Genomic DNA, 18,994 nt, shown 5'->3' on the forward strand with positions numbered 1-18,994 from the left:
CAATTTGAGAAGTACCTCAACCTGTTACGAAAATCTATTTGTAGTAGAGGAGCCAAAGAAGCACATTTGGAAAAAAATAAAAAATAAAAATAAACTAAAAAATAAAAAGAAGCATATTTGGGATCTTTTGGTGATTAACAGGACAAAGGCCCTGAAACATTCTGTGTTCTGACAAACAAGGGAAGTCAGCAGGACCTGGCAGGGTTCATACCACTGGTTGTTTTAAACCCTTGTAAGAATTTAATTGAACTGGTCTTGCCTAACGTAGGACCCTTTATGAGACACACCAGACAGAGAAAAATCAGGCAAAACCATTCTGGTGACTGGGGCAGCTAAACTAGAAACAGTGATGGTGGGCAGCCCCGGTGGCTCAGCAGTTTAGCGCTGCCTTCAGCTCCGGGGCATGATCCTGTAGACCCAGGATCAAGTCCCATGTCAGGCTCCCTGCACGGAGCCTGCTTCTCTCTCTCTCTCTCTCTGTCATAAGTAAATAAAATCTTAAAGAAAGAGTGATGGTGATTGTGCTGGATGCATGGCCACAGAGGGCTGTTTGGGAGAGGAAGAACAGCTAGTCAAGACGGTGACCTCACCAACACTGGACCCAAACAGGGTGACACCCCTCTGCCCCGCCCCCGGGCTCTGGTACTAACGGCTCCTAAAATCCTCCTTTTAGCAGGGTCAGTGACCCCTCCATCACTGTTTCTCCCCCCACACACCTGTGCCCTGAGCCTGCAGCCACCTGCACAGTGCCTCTTTCTCCTTTGTAGACTTTGAATAAACACCATTTTAGAGGTGACCTGCTCTCCAGCCCCTTTATCTTCTGTCATCTATGGCCTGACATAGTAGCAGTTTCGTCTGTCACTTACAGATCAAAAATGTGGCCGGCCAAACTCAATTTGGGTAATCGACAGACACTAGGTACAGATTTAATTTAGACAATGTGTTCAAGTGTTTAATAAAGTTTCTGCTGGGGCACTTGGGTGGCTCAGTCGGTTGGGTGGCCAATTCTTGATTTCAGCTCTGGTCATGATCTCAGGGTCCTGGAACGGAGCCCCCTCTCAGGCTCTGCACTCAGCATAGAGTCTGCTTGGGATTCCTTCTCTCCTTCTCCCTCTGCTCCTCCTCCCACTCATTCTTTCTCTCAAATAAATTTTTAAAAATATCTGCTAAAGGATAATTAAAATACCCTGATTCCCCGAGATGAGAGAAAGGGAATGAATTTGGATCCCATCTGGTGACTTGATCTAGCGTCTCTGGCCCTATAATATTTTAGTTGTGCCACAGTATTTTTAGACTGTGGTCCAGGACCAGACTAATAAACTTACCTCCAGGTGTGATGGTTATGGAAACATCTGGCTCTCTGAGCATCTCTAGGCGATGGCTCTGGACACACCTTGTCTCATCCTACTTTCTGATGTGTCTCTGTTCTTCCCCAAATGCCAGGAGTGACAGTGCAGGGTCTGTTAAGGGGAGCAACCAAGGCAGGGTACAGGTCCACTTCCGTCATCTTCCGGGTGTAATCCTTTGGCAACTCTGTGTCAGATCCCCTGGCAGCAAACCACATCCACTGAAGTGCATGCAACTTACCTCTGACTTGGAAGTCCTCCTGTCCCCAAGAACTAGTGAAGGTGCCCCTGAGGTCCAGCCAGCTCCTCCCTGCCTCCCAGGCAACTCTGTAGAAGTGTGAGTAGGGATAACTCACATCTACATCTAACCTCTGCACTTTGGGAGCTCTGCCCGCCCAGCTGGGTTAGGGAGTCACAACGCTGGGGGGCTTGGCTTGGGCTGCAAACAGGGCTCCCTATACCTCTACTGAGGCTCCACATTCTTCATCAAACAGAATTTGAAAATAAAGTGCTTTATTGCTGAGGATCACAAAGAGCTTCAGGGCAGCTATCTAGGAGCTGAGGTCCCCACCTTTTGGATCTTTTGTGAACAGGACAGTTGGGACTTCAGCATTTCAACCCCACAGAAGGCAAGAAAGTATGGTTGGGGGGGGGGCGGTGGTGGTGAGAGGGGCAGGGAAGAAGCACAAGGTGTGCTAGGAGAGCTGCTTATGTGCAGCTCTGAGCTCGGGGCATGCAATCACATCCACTTGGGAGCATGAAGTGGGCCGTGGTGGGAGTATTGACACCACAGAAATGACCCGAATCTGGGCTTCCCTGCCACCACGCCTGACCAGAGAACTGTTTTACCAGTTCCCCATGGTGCACACCCTCCCAAGTCGGTTGTGAGCGCACCCCAAGCCTGCTGGCTGTGCCCATTCAGGGCAGCACCATCTCCCAGGCCCTCACACTCCTACAACCCAGACAGAACAGAGGTGCTGGACAAAGAAAGGGACCCAAATGGGTTGACCCATTCCCTGCCTGGAGCCAGCCCTTGTCTAGGTCGCCTCAGCCTGTCTGTCCTCATTCGGCCCCACTGGTTGACTTCCACCCTACACCAAAGTGCTGTCCACCAAAAGGCAGCTCGGAGCAGAGGATAACCTCTAACAGGGACCCCGTCTTGGTGTGCGATGGCTCCCAGCAGGTGGGGGACAGGGACCTCTAACAACCACCCAGAGAGGAGGGCTGCTCACTAGGCTGGCTGTCCACCTCCCAGCACAGGTCAGGGTGTGCGTGGAGAGCCCGGCTCTCACCTGTGCCCAGAGCCACTGATGGCAGAAGAGCCCAGCTCAGGGGCAGAGGGAGGAAATGAGGGGCGAGGCTGGGACAGCGCCCCAGGGGTCAGGAGAGGGCAGCCCCGCAGACACACATCTCCCCCGTCCACCCAGTGACTCAGGGGGCTGAGCTCCCTCCCGCACCCCGGGCCCTGTACCCTCCACCGCGTCCCCAGCCGCGCACGGACACCGGGCTGCTGACCTGCCCTGGGTTCACAGGCAGGGGGCCTGTCCGGGTCGGGCAGAGGCAGGGCAGAGGCAGGGTGAGGGCCGCGCCCGCGCCCCCGCTAGTACTCCTTGGCCTCCTGCAGCTGCGCCAGGTACTCCTCCTCGGGGGGGTTGTCGGCGCAGGCCCGGCCGTTGTTGGGGGGCCGCGCGGCGTGGTAGCGGCTCCAGTCCCCCTTGCAGAGGATCCAGGGCAGCGTGTCCACCTTGAAGTGCAGCTCGGGCGAGAAGTCGGTGCTGACCAGGTCGGGGGCGCCTGCGCCCTTGCCCCGCGTCAGCAGCCGGCTGCCCGCGTCGTAGCAGCAGTGCTGGGCGGCCAGGGTGCTGCTCTCCACCGACCGCAGCGAGCGCAGGCAGAAGCGCGCCGTGGGCTGGTACACGTCCAGGTGCTCCCGCGGGCCGCTGGCGTCCCTCCAGCGGAAGCTGCGGCCCCGGCGCTCGTCCTGCAGGCTCACGGCGCGGGCCTCGGCCTCCAGCGGGTACGCGCACGGGCAGCTGGGCAGGTCCTGCAGCACCCGGCGCAGGTACTCGGCCAGGAAGTCGCTCTTGCAGTTCAGCCACTTCTCGCAGCTGTCCACATCTGCGGGGGGGTGGGGGTGGGGGACGGGTCAGCCCCCTGGTGGAGGGGGCCGCTGATCGAGGGCCGAGGCCTGGATGCCTGGACAGAGAAGGCCCCACGGCAGAGCTGGGTGCGCCGGCCAGGCCTCCCCCAACGACAGAGAGGGGCTCCCGCCCGCCACCCAGGAAGCAAGAGGCAGCCACTCAATGGATGCTGGCCCAGGGGCCTGGGCGCTGAGTGCGGCCAGGGCGTCTCCCTTCACCCCCTGGATGGTGGGAAAGATCTGGGATCTTGGGGAAGGAGCTGGGGTGATGGGGGCGGCATAGACAGCTGTCTTAAGCCAGTGGTAAGAAAGCGTTGCACTGTCTTCACCATTGATCCACTCTTGTTCTTACCTCCTTCTCAGGCTCACTCTGTCTGTGTCACTCTGTGTCCCACTGTGGCCCCCTCTGTCTGTGCTGTCCTCCTCCCTTCTCTCTTGGACATGTGGCCTCTGACTCCAGCCACACAGAACAAATTGCTCCTTCGCCTCTGCCCCAGAACTTCTGGGCACGCTCTGCGCGGCGCCGTGCTGAAGTTGGTCATGTGTGCCTCTCCTCCTAGGACCCGAGCTCCTCGAGGGCAGATCCCCAGCCTCAGCCTTCCAGGAATCCCCTGCCCCGCACAGCACCAGGCGCGCCACCCCAGCTCAGGATGCTTCTCGGTATTGAGCACAGGCAGCTGCCTACCTCCTTGTGGGGTGCAAGTGACCTCAAGAGATGCAGAGGCTGAATATCCTAGTCAAAGCACAGCCTGCTCCCAAGCTGCTGGAAGGAGCGGTTCTAAACTCCTGGCCCCTGACCTGTTTCTGCCAGGACCCCTTCCCACACAGAGCCTGCCCGGGTACCCCCGAGTGATCAGTCGTGGAAGCCGGGATATCCCCCTCCCATCCTGCAGCCAGGCAGAAGGGGCCCCACAGCGTGATCTCCAGGTTCTGTGGCTCCCATCAGGACCCTCTTCCCAGCAGGAATATCAGGCTGAGAAAGGTCAGTGGCCTGGTTAGGGGGACCTAGAAATCCTAGGGCCCCTTTGCTGGGGAGGCTAATCTTCCAGCTGGAACATGTACTTTGTCTCTGTGGATGGAGGTGAGATTATCTGTGCAATGATACTCCGCCCTCCCCATGAGGTTCTCCCCCAACCCCAGGAGCAGGGCCTAGCTCCTCACTGACCTGGGCTGAGCATGTCCGTAGCATTGTGGGCCAGGGGCTGCTACCCCTCACTGGGGAAGCCCAAGGGGTCCTTCTCCTCGGTGCCTTTGGGAAGAGAGGAGGCCAGACTGGTGGGCCCCGGGGCACCTCTGTGCTCCCAGTGGGGAAGCCCAGCCCTCACCAGGCTCTTGGTGGCCACAGCATCCGGGACGGGCCTGGGCCGAGGCAGGACCACCACATTTGTGAGCTTCCTGCATCTCCTCTCTCAGCACCCCTCAAACAAGGCCCGCAGCAGTGTAAGCCGCTGCCTCTGCAGGCTCCAGGGCGCGGCTCCTCTCACCAGGACGAGGGGGCAGGTCACAGACCGGGGACTCGGCGGCAGTGCAGGCCTAGCCGCAGGGACGAGTCCTTCTCTGGTTGCCGCTGCTGCAGCTCCCACTGCAGGGAAACCAGGGGTTCCACTCCTCTGGAAGCTCATCATCTGGGTCAAGGCAGGGAGCCAGGGGTGAGTGGGCACTGGTGCCAATTAGCAGAAGGCGCCCCGTCCTCAGGAGGACGCCGCCCATGCCAGGGCTCCCAGCCTAGTGGACAAAGCGTGGGCTGGATCTCAGCCCCTACCTGTCCCTCAGCTGGGGGCCCCTGTAGAGTGGACCCCCATGCGAATCATGTCAGTCAAAACCATGGCCAACAAGACTGCCCTGGCACTGGGATATAAAGGAAGTTCCTGACTTCCCACATTAGGGGCCCCGTCCTGGTCTGAGGAACCTGATATACACTCTGACTGCATGTACAGCCCTCTGGCTGCACAGGGTTGAGACCTGGAGGGTAGGGGGTATCTGTGGAACCCCCAAAGTACTGACATAGCCAACTCTCTTCTCACTTCCCAGGCAGGTCTGAGCAGGCAGGTACCAAGAGTTTAAAGAAAATTAATGGGAGAAAAGTTGAAAAGGCATGAAAATTCTGCTAGTTTACATTATTTGGTGAATGGGGGAAAGTCTGCTGTGCCTTAGTCTTAATCATGGCACCACCGTCCAAGGACGAAACACCAGGGGCTCTGGGGAGAATGGCTGCAACTGCACATGAAACAGGTCCATGCCCAGGGAAACCTGAAGTGCAGCATAAAAAAAAAAGAACTGGGGGGTCACCTGGGTGGCTCAGTGGTTGAGCTCAAGGCGTGATCCTGGGATCCCAGGATCAAGTCCTACATCAGGCTCCCCATGGGGAGCCTGCTTCTCCCTCTGCCTGTGTCTCTGCCTCTCTGTGTCTCTCATGAATAAATAAATAAAATCTTAAAAAAAAAAAAAAAAGAACTGGGGGCTGGCTAGGCATGAGGGAGCATTTTCTAGACTGTGCTGTTCTGTTGTTTTCCAATAAAAACAACCAATATTTAGTTTACTATATGCTGGCACTTTACGTGTATTAACTCCCTTAATACCGTCTACCCCCAGTCTCCATTTAGAGAGGCAGGAAATGAGGCATAGCGAGGTTAAGTAACTTGTCCAAGGCCACTCAGCTGGAAGCGGCAGAGCCAAGATTCAAACCGACACAGTCTGAAAACAAGGTCAGTTGTGACTGGTGGGGTTTATAATATTTCCTGATTTGTTGGCAACTGATAGCTAGGAATATATATAAAATTAACAAGTGTCCGTTTTGTTTAGGGTGTCTCAGGGCCGTTGCGAAGGTCAAATATTTGGGAAAAAAAACCCTCCAAATTTTGCAAGCTATGGGTGATGTTGCTACGTAGGGGGTGATGGTGTTTCTACAAGCCTAAACTCCGGGTTTCCACAGCTGTCCCTGCTCAGGAAGCTCTCAGGACTCTCTCAAGCCCCATTTCCACTCAGGACCTCCAGATGCAGCTGCCCGGGATGCCAAGATGGGGGAGGGGTGCTCACCATAGCCATCAGGCTCCTTGAAGGCCCAGTCCCCAGGGGCCAGCCAGCCCTGCTCCCAGCTGCCTGTGGCCCCACTGAACCCAAGCTCCTCCTCGTCATCGCTGTCCTCCTGGTCCTCACTCTCGCTGTACTCTACAGGGTAATCCTCCTCCGCCTCCTCTTCCTCCTCCTCTTCTTCCCCTGGGGCTCTGCCCTTGAGATCAGTCCTTCCCTCCTCTTCCTCTAGATACCCCCAGAATAGGGGCCAGAAGAGCTCCTTGGTGGGCAGCCAGCTTGAGGCATCCTGTGGCCAGCGATTGCTGGGTAGGTCCATCTCCACCTTGGCCTGCGGATCCTCCACCACCTCGATGGTCACCTGCAGAGGGTCAGACATAGGCCGGCCAGTGAAGGAGGGCTCAGAGCAAGACTCCAAGGAGAGGAGAGGTGACAAGCAAGGGGGGTCAGGGGTAGAGGCCCCACCTTCCCTCCAAACCACCTCATTCTCTTCACCAAACTTCCTGGCTTCCCAGGGCCCATGAAGTCACAATTTAAGACTTGGCTGTGCAGGGCAGCCCCGGTGGTGCAGCGGTTTAGCGCCGCCTGCAGCCTGGGGTGTGATCCTGGGGACCCTGGATCAAGTCGCACATCAGGCTCCCTGCATGGAGCCTGCTTCTCCCTCTGGCTGTGCCTCTGCCCCCCCCCCCTCTTTCTGTCTCTACAAATAAATAAATAAGATCTTTAAAAAAAAAAAAAAAGACTTGGCTGTGCATCAGAATCACCTTGATATTTCAGACTCCCTGACCCAACTATAAACATGTTTTAAACTAACTGGGGCCAGGCATGGTGGCTTTAACACGTGCCAGGCTAGAGACCCACTAGTTTAAGAGAAGCTGGCTGTGAACTGTGACTCCAGCAGCCTGCAGGCTGCCCACCCTCAGGAGCCATTAACAGCCCTGGGGCTCACTGTAGGACTGGAAACTAATGCGAAGATAGCAAACTTCCATAGTGGCCCCTGGTCAGGGGAGGTGGTGGTAGGGGGCCTGTAAGGGGGGGCAGGGAGGGTCCCCTCACTTGCCACACTGTGGCCGGAAAATAAGGAACATAAAATCATTTATGTGAAAGTGAACTTTGCAGACATTATCTTGGGCTATTATAAAATAATATGAGGTTACAGGGACACCTGGGTGGCTCAGCGGTTGGAGGTCTGCCTTCAGCTCAGGGCGTGATCCTGGGGTCCCAGGATCAAGTCCCACATTGGGCTCCTTGCATGGAGCCTGCTTCTCCCTCTGCCTGTGTCTCTGCCTCTCTCTCTCTCAATCTGTCATGAATAAGTAAATTAAATCTTTATAAAATAAAATAAAATAGTATGAGGTTACTGAACAAAATTGGGGGGAAAATCAGCAAAATATAATGAAAAAAATTAAAATCACCCACACTCCATCTCTGACAGATAACATTTTGATGATTAAACTTCCAGGTTTTACACACACACACACACACACACACACACACTTTTTTTTTTTAAGATTTATTTATTTATTCATGATAGAGAGAGAGAGAGAGAGGGAGAGAGGCAGAGACACAGGAGGGAGAAGCAGGCTCCATGCCGGGAGCCCGACGTGGGACTCGATCCTGGGACTCCAGGATAGGGCCCTGGGCCAAAGGTAGGGGCTAAACCGCTGAGCCACCCAGGGATCCCCACACACACACTTTTAAACAATTTTAGAATATTAGATTTTACACTTTTTGTGGCCTTTTCTCTTTTCATGAAAGTGTTTGGCAAACTGTAGATGCTGCTACTATCCGGGATTGAGGCCTGGTGTGGAAAACATAAACTAGAATCCCACTGGCCCCATAGAGCCCCTCAGGGGCAGCCCCCCACTACCAGCCCATCCTATTGTGCACTCAACCAACCCTGCAGTAAGGGTTGGGCCTGGGGGAAGGCCACAGGTCCCTCCCCACCCCATATTCCCGGAAGCCTCTGCTGCTCACGAAGCTTCTCTATTCGTTTGGTCCCCATGACGGCCCTGCCAGGGCTGTTTGTCCCTTGCCATGGACTAGAAAACCCAGGCTCAGGGGCCCTGCGCCCTGCTCAGTCTGAAGCTGGGAAGTGGAGGAGGAGTACTCCCACGACTCCATCTTCTGTGACCCAAACAGGACCCCTGCCCTCCAAGGAAGGATGGGGACACCTGACCTCAGGGTGGAGCCCTTCAGCCTAGCTCCTCTCTGGATGACCACGGTCCTCCTGCAGCTCTCACCTGGATGTTGGGGTTTGGGGCACTCAAGTCTGTGTTGGCCAATCCTGGCAGCTTCTGCAGCTCAAGCAGCAAGGGAGCATCCTCCAGGGTCCTGGGAGGGGTCGCCTTGTCTGGGCTCAGGGCTGCTGGCTCACTGAGAGCCCGACGCCTGTGCCGCCGTGGCCCTGCCTGGAAGCGGGTTCTGGGGAGCGGTGGGATCCCCTCTTCTTCCCTAGGAGAGCTGCGATCTGGGGAGGCTGGTACCTGAAGGAGAGAGGTGGGAGGGAGGGGTGACTGGGCAGTTAATAGACCACATGCCTCAGAGTTCCCCAGGGCCCCTGCCCCGGAACAGACAGGGGGCCTCCTGTCAGCAGGAAGCCCCAGAAAGGCCAGCAGGGAAGTGAGGGGCAGACCTGGGCCTTCCCCCAGCAGGCCACTGGCCCTCCCAAGCTGTCCACGTGGGGGGGCTGTATTCCTTAGCATCTCTACCCACTGCTACCCTCCTCCACCCGCCCACCTGGGGCCTGGCACCTTTGCCCACTCCAGGTGCTGGTCCAGCTGCCTATCTGTGTTAATTCCCCACACCGACCAGCGCCATAGGGTCCACACTGGGACCGTCCCTGCTTCTGCTCAGATAGTAAGTAAAAGACTCTGGTTGTCTCCGACTCTGCTCAGACAGTGGGACACTGGGGAGTCCATCCACCTACTTCCGGGCTGCAGCCATTGCTCAGGTCTCTACCACAGGACGGGAAGAGCACTGTCCAGAGCTGCCTTTCTGAGTCTCAGGGGCTGGGAGCCTCTGGATCCTGCTCTGCTTGGTCCACAGCCTTGATCCCATCTCCCACCTCATATCTGAAGCAGTGTGAAAAAACACAGGTCTGGACAGTCAGATCAGCTTGGGCTCAAGTCCCAGCTCTGCCTCTTACTAGCTCATTCAACTTGATCTACAAAATGAGGATAATTCTTACCTGGAAGGACTGTCATAATTATCAACCATTTCCACAGCATCTGTGTGCCAGGCATTATTATTTTTTTAAGATTTTATTTATTTATTAGAGAGAGAGAGAGAGAGAGAGAGAGACAGGCAGAGGGAGAAGCAGGCTCCATGCAGGAAGCCCGACATGGGACTCGATCCCAGGTCTCCAGGATGATGCCCTGGGCTGAAGGCGGCACTAAACTGCTGAGCCACCCGGGCTGCCCGCTGGGCATTATTCTAAACACTTAATCACTCATTTCATCCTCCCAACAACCCTCAGAGGTAGGTGCTAGCTGTCATCTCCACATGGACAATTGAAACTAAAACACAGAGAAGGCAAGTAACTTGCCCAAGGTCACAGAGACATTTAGTGGTAGAGCCAGGATTTGAACCAGAGAGTCTGGGCCTACAGCCCACATTCTTTTTTTTTTTAAGGGTTTACTTTTAAGTGATCTTTACACCCAAAGTGGGGCGCAAAGCCACAACCCTGAGATCGAGAATCACACGCTCTACCAGCTGAGCCAGCCAGGCGCCTCAGAGCCCACACTCCTAACCGTTACCCTCTGACACTACAGGGAGGAGTGTGCAGAGTCTACTTCACATTTCAGAGGCTTATTCAGCCTAGTTTCTCACTATGACTTTCTTTTCTTGGGTTGGAAAAGAGAATCAGAACCTTCAGTTTCTCCCTTTTAGCCCCCTCCCTTCAGTCTTCCGCAGACACCTGGCTCCAAGGCTTCTGCATTAATCACTGTGGGCCCTTCTGAGCTTGGCCCTGGTGTCTGCTGCTGAGTCTATGTGTTCTGGTCTAAACAGCCGGGCTGGATGAGCAGAGGATGGACAGATGAGTAATAGAATGACTCGGCCCCTTCGCTGACCAGTCTGGGAGGCCTGGCACATCCTCATATCCTTCCTTCCTGGCAGCTCCTACCCACAATGCCACCAAAGCCCTAACTGTCCCCATGACTTGGTTCAGTGGCTCCTCTGTCACCTCTGGGGTATGAAGACAGGCAGTCTCAGGACATCAGGACTTCAGAGTCTGCAGCCTTCCTGGCTGATGTGGATGTTGCTGCCTTGTGAGCAAATAGGGCAGTGGTTCTCATCTGAGGACATCTGGCAATGTCTGGAGACATTTGAGATTGTCACAATCAGAGAGGGATGCTATTGGCCCTGGTGGGTGAGGCCAGAGATCCCACGACACACAGGACAGCCCCCACAAAAATTACCCAGCCCAGAATGTCAACAATGCTGTGGTTAAGAAGTTCTGCTCCTGGGGGGCCTGGCTGGGTTAGTCAGAAGGGCATGTGATTCTTGATCTCAGGATCATGAATTTGAGTCCCTCCCTGGGTATAGAGATTACTTAAATACATACATATGTGGATAAATAAACTTGAAAAAAGAAAGAAACCCTGCCCTGAAGTCAGGCTGCTTAGGTCTAAATCCCTGAATAGCCTGCTTCTGACCTGTGGGACCCGGACAGGGGACATAACCTCTGTGAGCATCCTTATCTGTAAAACAGGAACAGTGATGGGAAAGACCTGGTACCCAGCAGGTGCTCAGAATGTTTGTTTCCAGCCCTCTTTAACCTCGCCACTCCTTGGTGCCCAGGTGGACCAGATGAAGAGCAAAGGCCATAGGAAGCCATGGCTAAACATCACAGCCACACACTCCACCCTCCTCTGGAGCCACTCTTGGAGCCTCCTGCCTGTGTTTCAGGCCCGAGGGAAACCCAGGAGTGGAGTAGAGGGGGGACATCAGTCTTAGTTTGGGTTTCTTCAGAAGCCAACCCTGACAAAGAATTCAAGGGCAACCTGTTCCTTTGGAAGGCGATTCCAAGAGACACCAGCAGAGAGCAGGGGCATGAGTCAGGGACAGGAGGCAGCTAATAAAGAATGCTCCATCAAGATAGTGACCGTGGTGGACAAGTGGAGCTCAGCTCCCACTTAGGAGCTTCAGTCACTCCCCCAGAAGCGAGAACCTGGGCCACATACCTACAGATCCCACCAGTCATTGGTTGAGGGCTGCCCGGTGGATTAGAGGATGTGTTCCCCAGACACCTCAGGCTTGCCACGTACAGCTCAGAACAGGCCCTCTGGCAGCTGGACACTGGCAATCGTAAGTAAGGCCTGTAGGGATATGGGCAGAGTCCCCAGAGCTCTGACTTGTATTGTCTGAGCACATCTTCCCTACCAGCCCTGGGCTAGGCCATTTATGCACCTCCTATCACCCCAGCTAGAGCACAGGTAGGGCTCTTTGCTCTATTCCTGCTGTATCCTGTGCCTAGCACAGTGCCTGGTACACAGGAGGAGCTCAATAAATCATTGCTGAGTGACTGGATGAAGGCGAGCAACCCCGAGAGCTGAATGTGACTGTCTCTAGGTTAATGATGAGGCTATGGAGGCTCAGACAGGGGAAGGGATTTGTGTGAGGTCACCATAGCCACAGTATTGGAGCTTGGGTTCGAACTCAGCTCAGCCTGATGTCAACACCCATGCACGGGTGCACGCACGTTGACAGCCCTTCGTGTGCACCACCTCTGTACTCACAAAGCACTTCCACTTTTGTCATCTTGCTGGCGGCTGAATGTAGTGGTAATGAGTATAGGCTGGAGGCCACACGGCCTGGGTTCAAATCCCAACTTGTACATTTACTAGCTGTGACCTCGGGCAGGTTAACCCAACCTGTGCTTGCCCTACATCCTCCCTCCATAAATTAAGAACAGGGCAGTCTCTGCCTTGTATGGTTGCTGAGGTAGGACGACGGTTGCCTCAAACATGGCAAGTGTGCAGTGAGCCTTACCTAGAGTGGTGACAGATGGTTTTAGGGAAACAGGAGACTAGCCCCTCTCACCAGGCACCATTAGTTCTTCACATCTTAATTGGTCTCAAGTCCCCAGCACCGCCACTGACGCAGGAACTCGGAGGGGGTGTGTATTCCCGTGGCCTGAATTCTGAGGCTCCGGCACATTCAAGAACACCTGTCCTATCCCACAGGACCACCTCCCCCATCTGCTACGCTGGCATGTGGAGCTTCACGCTTGTACAAATACCCAAGTCTTTTCTTTTGGGGAAAGGTGTCAATGCCCAGATAGACAGGAGATGTATAGATATATGCCAAGATCTATCCCCACCGGTCTCTCTCTCTCTCTCTCTCTCTCTCTCTCTCTCTCACACACACACACACACACACACACACACACACACACACACACACACACACAGAGGCCCATGTGTATCCCCCCAGGCTTGGCCCGGCAGCCCTGCCCCATGTGTTTCCAGTTAACAGAAAGCCCCCGTGCGTACAGGCCTCCCCGTGCTGCATGGACCTGCCCGCTCACCTGCTTCAGCACCCGCACCATTCCCCTGACCTCCCTTCCCTCCGCCTCAGGGGTCAGGAACTGCTCTGGACGATGAAACCCAGTGGCCAGGTGCAGCCCAGCACCTCCGTCCCTGCAGCCCCAGCTCCTGAGGCCCACGCCCACCGGTACAGAGCCAGGCCGCACACACGGTCACCCCAGCCTCCCGGGGGGGCTGGAGACCTAAGCACTCAACAGCAGCTGCCCCTTTAGGTAGGCCAGAGGACCAGAGGCAGAGGAGGGGCTGGACTTCGCGCCCCCACGCCCCCGGCACGCACTAATCCAGCCCACCTTGCACCCAGCGGAGACCTCAGAGCTCCTCGCTCTAATAAGAGTACGACCGAGAGCGCACCCTGCAAGCACCAGGCCTGGCTTCATGCCGTGTGCCCTGGGGACTGGCACAGGCTCTGCAGCTGATTTATTTTATTCTATTTTTTAAAGATTTTATTTATTTATTCATAGAGAGAGAGAGAGGGAGAGAGAGAGGCAGAGACAGGCAGAGAGAGACACAAGCAGGCTCCATGCAGGGAACCTGACGCAGGACTCGATCCCGGGTCTCCAGGACCATACCCCAGGCTGCAGGCGGCGCTAAACCGCTGCACCACGGGGCTGCCCTCTGCAGCTGACTTAACGCTCTGCTGCTGCCATCTTGAAACGCTTAGAGGCCCCAAGTTCTCATTCTGCCCTGGGCCCCTCCAACTCTAGTCAGCGCTGCCACGCAGGCTCTGTGTACTGACTCACTGACGTCTCACGACCCTTTGGGCAGTTGCTAGCATCATCCTCACTTCATAGATGGGGCAGCCAAGCCTCAGGGAGGTAAGGGAACTTGGCTGGGGCCACACAGGGGGCTGGCAGTACAGGACTCGAGGCCGATGGTCTGGCTGGAGGGTCTGTGCGCTTATGCCCTGGGCTTGACCAGCTCCAGGCAAGGGCTGAACCTTCCGGTTCACCGACTGCCACTCAGGTGCAGAATGTGCCCAATGCCCAAAACAGGAGAGCAGGATGTTCTACTTTTCACATCTACCTTTCCCTCTGATCTTCATAACCACCAAGTGAGGGGCAAAGGGGAGGACAAGCTTAGGACACCGAGGGCCAGTGAGGAGAGGACTTGTCTGGGACTCCCCAGCAGCCCAGCCTCCTGGCCCCCGTTCCTATTCTTCCCTTTCTCCCTCAACCAGCTTTCCAGTAGTTCCAAATTCTAAGCAGAAAGAACGGTCTGCAGGGAGGGTGACGGTCATGATCAGGGTCAAGGAGGTAGCCGGTTGCGGGCAAAGCCATAAGCTTGGCATCACGCACACCTGGGTGCCAATCCCCCTGGTGACACTCACTCACTGGGCTAGAAAGTGGGCACACCCCAACCAAAGAAGACCAACCTGCAGGAAAATACCTGCTTCTTGGTGCCAGGGCCTGGCAGTGGGACCTTTCAACCCACCCTTCCTGCGACCCAACCCTTGATGCCAGGCAAGTGGCTGCACGATGACCAGGACCGAAGTGCTGACTCAGCACCCTGACCCATGTGTGTGATGCTGCCCCAGGCCGGCAGGCTCCCTCCCCTGTGCCTGAGCTCTTCACTCTTGGCCCCTACCCTCATACATGCGTCTGTCCATCCACCCCTGGAGACCAAACCCCTGTGGCTACAGCAGGATCTCCTGCAGCTTTGCCCCATGTGGGACCCTTCATGCAGGACAGTCCGTGCAGCCCAGAGGAGCTGTCCTTTCTCACTTCTCTCTTCCCTATTTCCCCTCTCCATCATCCTCTTGTGGTCTCAAGTCCCCGACCCTGTTCTTCCCCACCTGAGCCCATAGGTCTTCCCTTGCCTGCCCAGGAGGTGGTGGTGCCAGGGCGAGGTTTCCAGAGGCCCTGGAATAAAGCCACGCTGGGTTTCTATCCTGGCTCACCACTTACTAGCTGCAGAAGTGCAGGCTAGTTATTAGACCCACTGTCAGTTTCGTCATCCCAAAAATGAGGAGAACAAGACAAAGGACACAACATGCCAGGCGCTGTGGCCGTTTGGGTGGTGTTCTCACCCTAACTAGAGCAGAAGACACCCAAGGCAGAGCTCTGTCATTCTTTGCTCGACTAGCACCCACCAACCCCTTGTAACGACGATGCCACACATGTGTATGGTGCTTTCTCACCCAGCAGGCGGTTCTCTCATTCGATTGTGGGGGTAAACTGAGGCTCAGCAACAGGCCTGCCCAGAGAGAGGGTGGCACATTTCGTTCATGATGCTGATGATTTTAAGACTTTTCAAGACTTTGGATGACCCGGCTGGGAAGATGCACCATAAGACCCCTGGTATAGTTCTTGAAACGACAAACCTGGCTCCTAATCTCAGGCTTACTGGCTCTGTGCCTTGATTTTCCCCTCTGGAAAATGGGAATAACACCCGGGTCAGAGTGATGTGACAATGAAATAGCATCACATAAAGTACTTTGCACTGACCCTGCAAGGCCCAGGGAAGGCTCATGTCCCTGCAGTGATCCTGTACTTTTAGATCAAGGCCGGTTTATGTTCTTCAGCTTCTTAAAAGTCTTTGGATTGTCAGTTTTTTCTGACATATTACCTCAGGCCCCAGAGTAGCAGTCTGTCTTATCTCAACGTGATTTCTTAACCTTGATGTGGAAGAGCTTTAATACACATCTGAAGCGACGTTTGAGCTGGATGGGATCATGGAGATGACTTAGCCCCTTATTTTAAATGTCAGGAAATCAGGGACACGTGGGTGGCTCAGTGGTTGAGCTTTTGTCTTCGGCTCAGGGCATGATCCCAGGGTCCTGGGATCGAGTCCCGCACTGGGCTCCCTTTATGGAGCCCGCTTCTCCCTCTGTCTGTGTCTCTGCTTCTCTGTATCTCTACTGAATAAATAAATAAAATCTTTTTTAAAAAGTCAGGAAATCATCCAAGGAGAATCATACATGAGTTAATAACCCACTGGGAATAGAACCCCAGGCCCTGGGCTCCACACTGTTTTTCCTTCATGGCACTGATTTGCTTTAACATATTTTTGAGGGTTCCACTAGGCCCTAAATTAGGGCTGAGGATATGCCTTTGGCTCTGAAATAACTCATCCTCGAGGCTGGTCTTGGGGGAAAAATTGGCAAATCAAAAATAAAAAATAATCGCAATACAAAGCAGTAAGTTTGAAGATAGAAAATACATCAAATGAGTAGGAAAAAATGCCAACTCAATTAATTTTATGACCGCTGTCATCTCCAGCTAGGAGGTGGGACTGGCTGTTCAGTTCCCCTGGATTTGTCTACAACACTGGTTGCCAACAATGGGGGGGGGGGGGGGGGGGCGGGTCGCTCAGGAAACACTGGGCAATGTCTGGGTCTGTCCAGAAGTGGGTGCTACAGGCATCCAGTGGGTCAAGGCCAGGGATGCTGCTAAATACCCTACGATGCACAACAAAGAATTTTACAACCCCAAATGACAGGAGTGTGGAGGTTGAGAGACTCTGCTCTATAGGATATACTCTCAACAAGGGGCAAAAAAATCTTGGATATTACAATGGTTTGTAACACATCAAAGTACCATAGAACATAGAATCTCTATGGTATTAAAATTTCAGTGGGAAAGGCACTTAGGGGGAAAAATACCCAAAAGTCTCCTTAGCAGGGCAGCATTGAGAAAAAGGTGGATAAAAAAAAAAGAAAAGAAAAGAAAAAAGGCGGATAAACACCAGTCCACAGAGACCCCACGTGCAGGCCGTTGCTTCCCACTGCCTCTGGAGGGCCTCAGCAGTGTGCGCAGACTAGCCCCCCACGCTCGGGACTCCTGCACCGCCGGACCTCTCCGTGTCCCCATCTGGAAAACATGAAGAACGGGTCTGTCCGCCTCCTAGAACAGCTCGGTGCACGGGAAGAGCCAGGACCCCCGCCACACCAGCCTGCATGCCCTGGAGCAGGTCTGGAGGGTTCTGTCCCCAGGGGGATGAGTGTCCCCTGCAGTCCACGCAGGAACGGCTGGACTGTCGACCCTGGTGAAAGGAGGCAGGTTTTGGCGGACCCTGGTCCCTCCCACGTGTCAACCGCTTCCAACTCGCTCCTCTGTTTTCAGTCGCGTCTCCAAATCCCACTCGCAGACCACCCAGGAAGTAGCCCCTCCCCCACGACTTAGCGACCCCGTCTGCTCTTCCAAGTACGTAGGAGTATCAAGTTTCCCGGCTGATGTTACCGCCCCGCAAGTCGGAAGACCCCACTCACTGCCTCATCTCATCTCAATTCACACCCAAAGGGGCTCAGATCCTTTGCAGGTTTGACCGGAGGCCGCACCGGCGGGTTATTCCGACGGTCGAACCTCGGCAACTCCGCGCGGCGCCGCCTTCCCCCGTCCGCGCTCCAAGCCCCTCTGGGAGCGCGGCCCCGGACAGGAGGGCTGCAGGACAGGTTCGCTCAGGGCGCGGCGGCCGCGGGCGGGGGCGCCGGGCTGCTCCGCGGGGCCCGGCGGCCCTGGCCCCCTGCCCGGCCCCTGCCCGCCCCCTGCCCCGCGCCCGCCCTCGGGGGTCGCCGCTCGCGCCCCCGCCCCGCCGCTCACCTCCGCCAGCCTCGCGGGGCCCCGGGGCCGCGGCTTCCTCAGGGGGAGCGCCCGGCCCGCGGCCAGCAGCGCCGCCAGCAGCCCCACGCCGAGCAGCAGCCCCGCGCGGCCGGGCAGTCGGGGCATCGTCTCCCTCTCGGCGCCGCTCCCGCCGCGCCTCCCGAGCGGCTCCCGCGCGGCCGTTCGCGCCCGGCCTCGCCTCCTCCAGAGCCGGGGCGCGCGGGGCGGGGGGCGGGGCCTGGCGCGGGGCGGGGCCTGGCGCGGGGGCGGTGTTGCGCGGGGCGCGGGCCTCCCTGGGGTCAGCGCCCGGTGTCCCCTAGATCTGGCCGCCCCTCCGCCCTCTGCCGCCGCCGCCGACCGCGGGGGGCCCCAGGACCTGCGCTGGAGCGGAGGTGTGCAAGGACCCCGAGGTGGGGTTGCGGGGTAGGAGGGCCACGAAGTAACTCCTCCCAGGCTCCTCGGCTCCCCTGCTGGAGGCGCGGCCCGAGGGGCACCTGCCCCCCACCGGGCGCCCGATTTGCTCGGGGCGTTCTCAGAGCTCCTCAAACCCGCAGGCCCTGCAGACTCGGGGGTGAAGCTGACGTCCCGGGACAGCCGGCGGCCAGACACGGTTGAGGGAGCGGCCGGAAGACCCCGCCCCGCCGCCGCGTGTCATCCATCCACTTTTATCCTGGATCAGACCGTGGGACCACCCACCCCTTCTGGGGAGACACCGGGGCAGGGGTCCTCACAAGCTAGGGTACCCGGGCCGTGAAATAAAACCTCGGCTCGTGAGGAAGATGGGGAACTCTGAGGGGCGGTGATGATTTTAGGGGCCTGATGGGGACTGCGAGGGGATGTAAGCACGCGACACGAGGCAGGTGCGGAGGATGGCCCGGAAAGCCAGGTAGTGGCAGCACTTGGGATCCGGGCTTCGCCAAAGTGAAACTCTTGGGGACTGGGCACAGTTCTGAGAAACCACTCCTGTCCCCATCAGCTCAGGACTCTGCAGGGTTTTGAATAGCGCATCACAGGGATTATCGTCTGGGTCTGGAGTTGGCCACGGGGGTTTGCATCTTGCTTTAACCATTTGCTAAGAGGTTGGTATTATTGGACAAGTTCTTTGACCTCTTGGTGCTTTTGTCATTTATAAAAGTGGGTGGGGGGATCCCTGGGTGGCGCAGCGGTTTGGCGCCTGCCTTTGGCCCAGGGCGCGATCCTGGAGACCCGGGATCGAATCCCACATCGGGCTCCCGGCGCATGGAGCCTGCTTCTCCCTCTGCCTGTGTCTCTGCCTCTCTCTCTGTGACTATCGTAAATAAATAAAAATTTAAAAATAAATAAATAAAAGTGGGTGGGGGTTTGTGTGGGTGGGGAGTACCTACCGCACAGGTGTAAGGAATAAATAAG

The 18,994-nt window shown here is 56.1% G+C and overlaps 1 protein-coding gene across 2 annotated transcripts; it reads right to left on the reverse strand.

The window, feature by feature from the left end:
- Positions 1-908: 908 nt before the first annotated feature.
- Positions 909-17,809, reverse strand: ISM2 (isthmin 2). 2 transcript variants are annotated; one of them, XR_007412442.1, is made up of 7 exons: positions 17,606-17,809; positions 8,760-9,002; positions 6,523-6,877; positions 2,862-3,464; positions 1,588-1,673; positions 1,326-1,460; positions 909-1,040 (listed from the first exon to the last, which is right to left on the reverse strand). XR_007412442.1 is itself a non-coding variant. In XM_049113334.1 (4 exons), the coding sequence occupies exons 1-4, from the start codon at positions 17,729-17,731 to the stop codon at positions 2,947-2,949; spliced, it is 1,242 nt and encodes a 413-aa protein (XP_048969291.1). In that variant the 5' UTR covers positions 17,732-17,809; the 3' UTR covers positions 1,843-2,946. The 2 variants fall into 2 exon arrangements, 1 of the variants encoding a protein (XP_048969291.1); XM_049113334.1 differs by lacking the exons at positions 909-1,040; positions 1,326-1,460; positions 1,588-1,673 and having other exon boundaries at positions 1,843-3,464.
- Between the last annotated feature and the right edge of the window lie 1,185 nt (positions 17,810-18,994).

Source organism: Canis lupus, chromosome 8 (assembly GCF_003254725.2).
Source record: "Canis lupus dingo isolate Sandy chromosome 8, ASM325472v2, whole genome shotgun sequence".
Lineage (NCBI taxonomy): Eukaryota > Metazoa > Chordata > Mammalia > Carnivora > Canidae > Canis > Canis lupus.

Coding starts and splice junctions, on each gene's coding strand:
- ISM2 (XM_049113334.1), bottom strand. CDS start 17,731: ATGCCCCGACTGCCCGGCCGCGCGGGGCTGCTGCTCGGCGTGGGGCTG. Junction 6,878..8,759: donor CCCCAAACCCCAACATCCAG/GTGAGAGCTGCA, acceptor GACCCTCTGCAG/GTGACCATCGAGGTGGTGGA. Junction 3,465..6,522: donor CAAGGAGCCTGATGGCTATG/GTGAGCACCCCT, acceptor ACCCCCCCGCAG/ATGTGGACAGCTGCGAGAAG.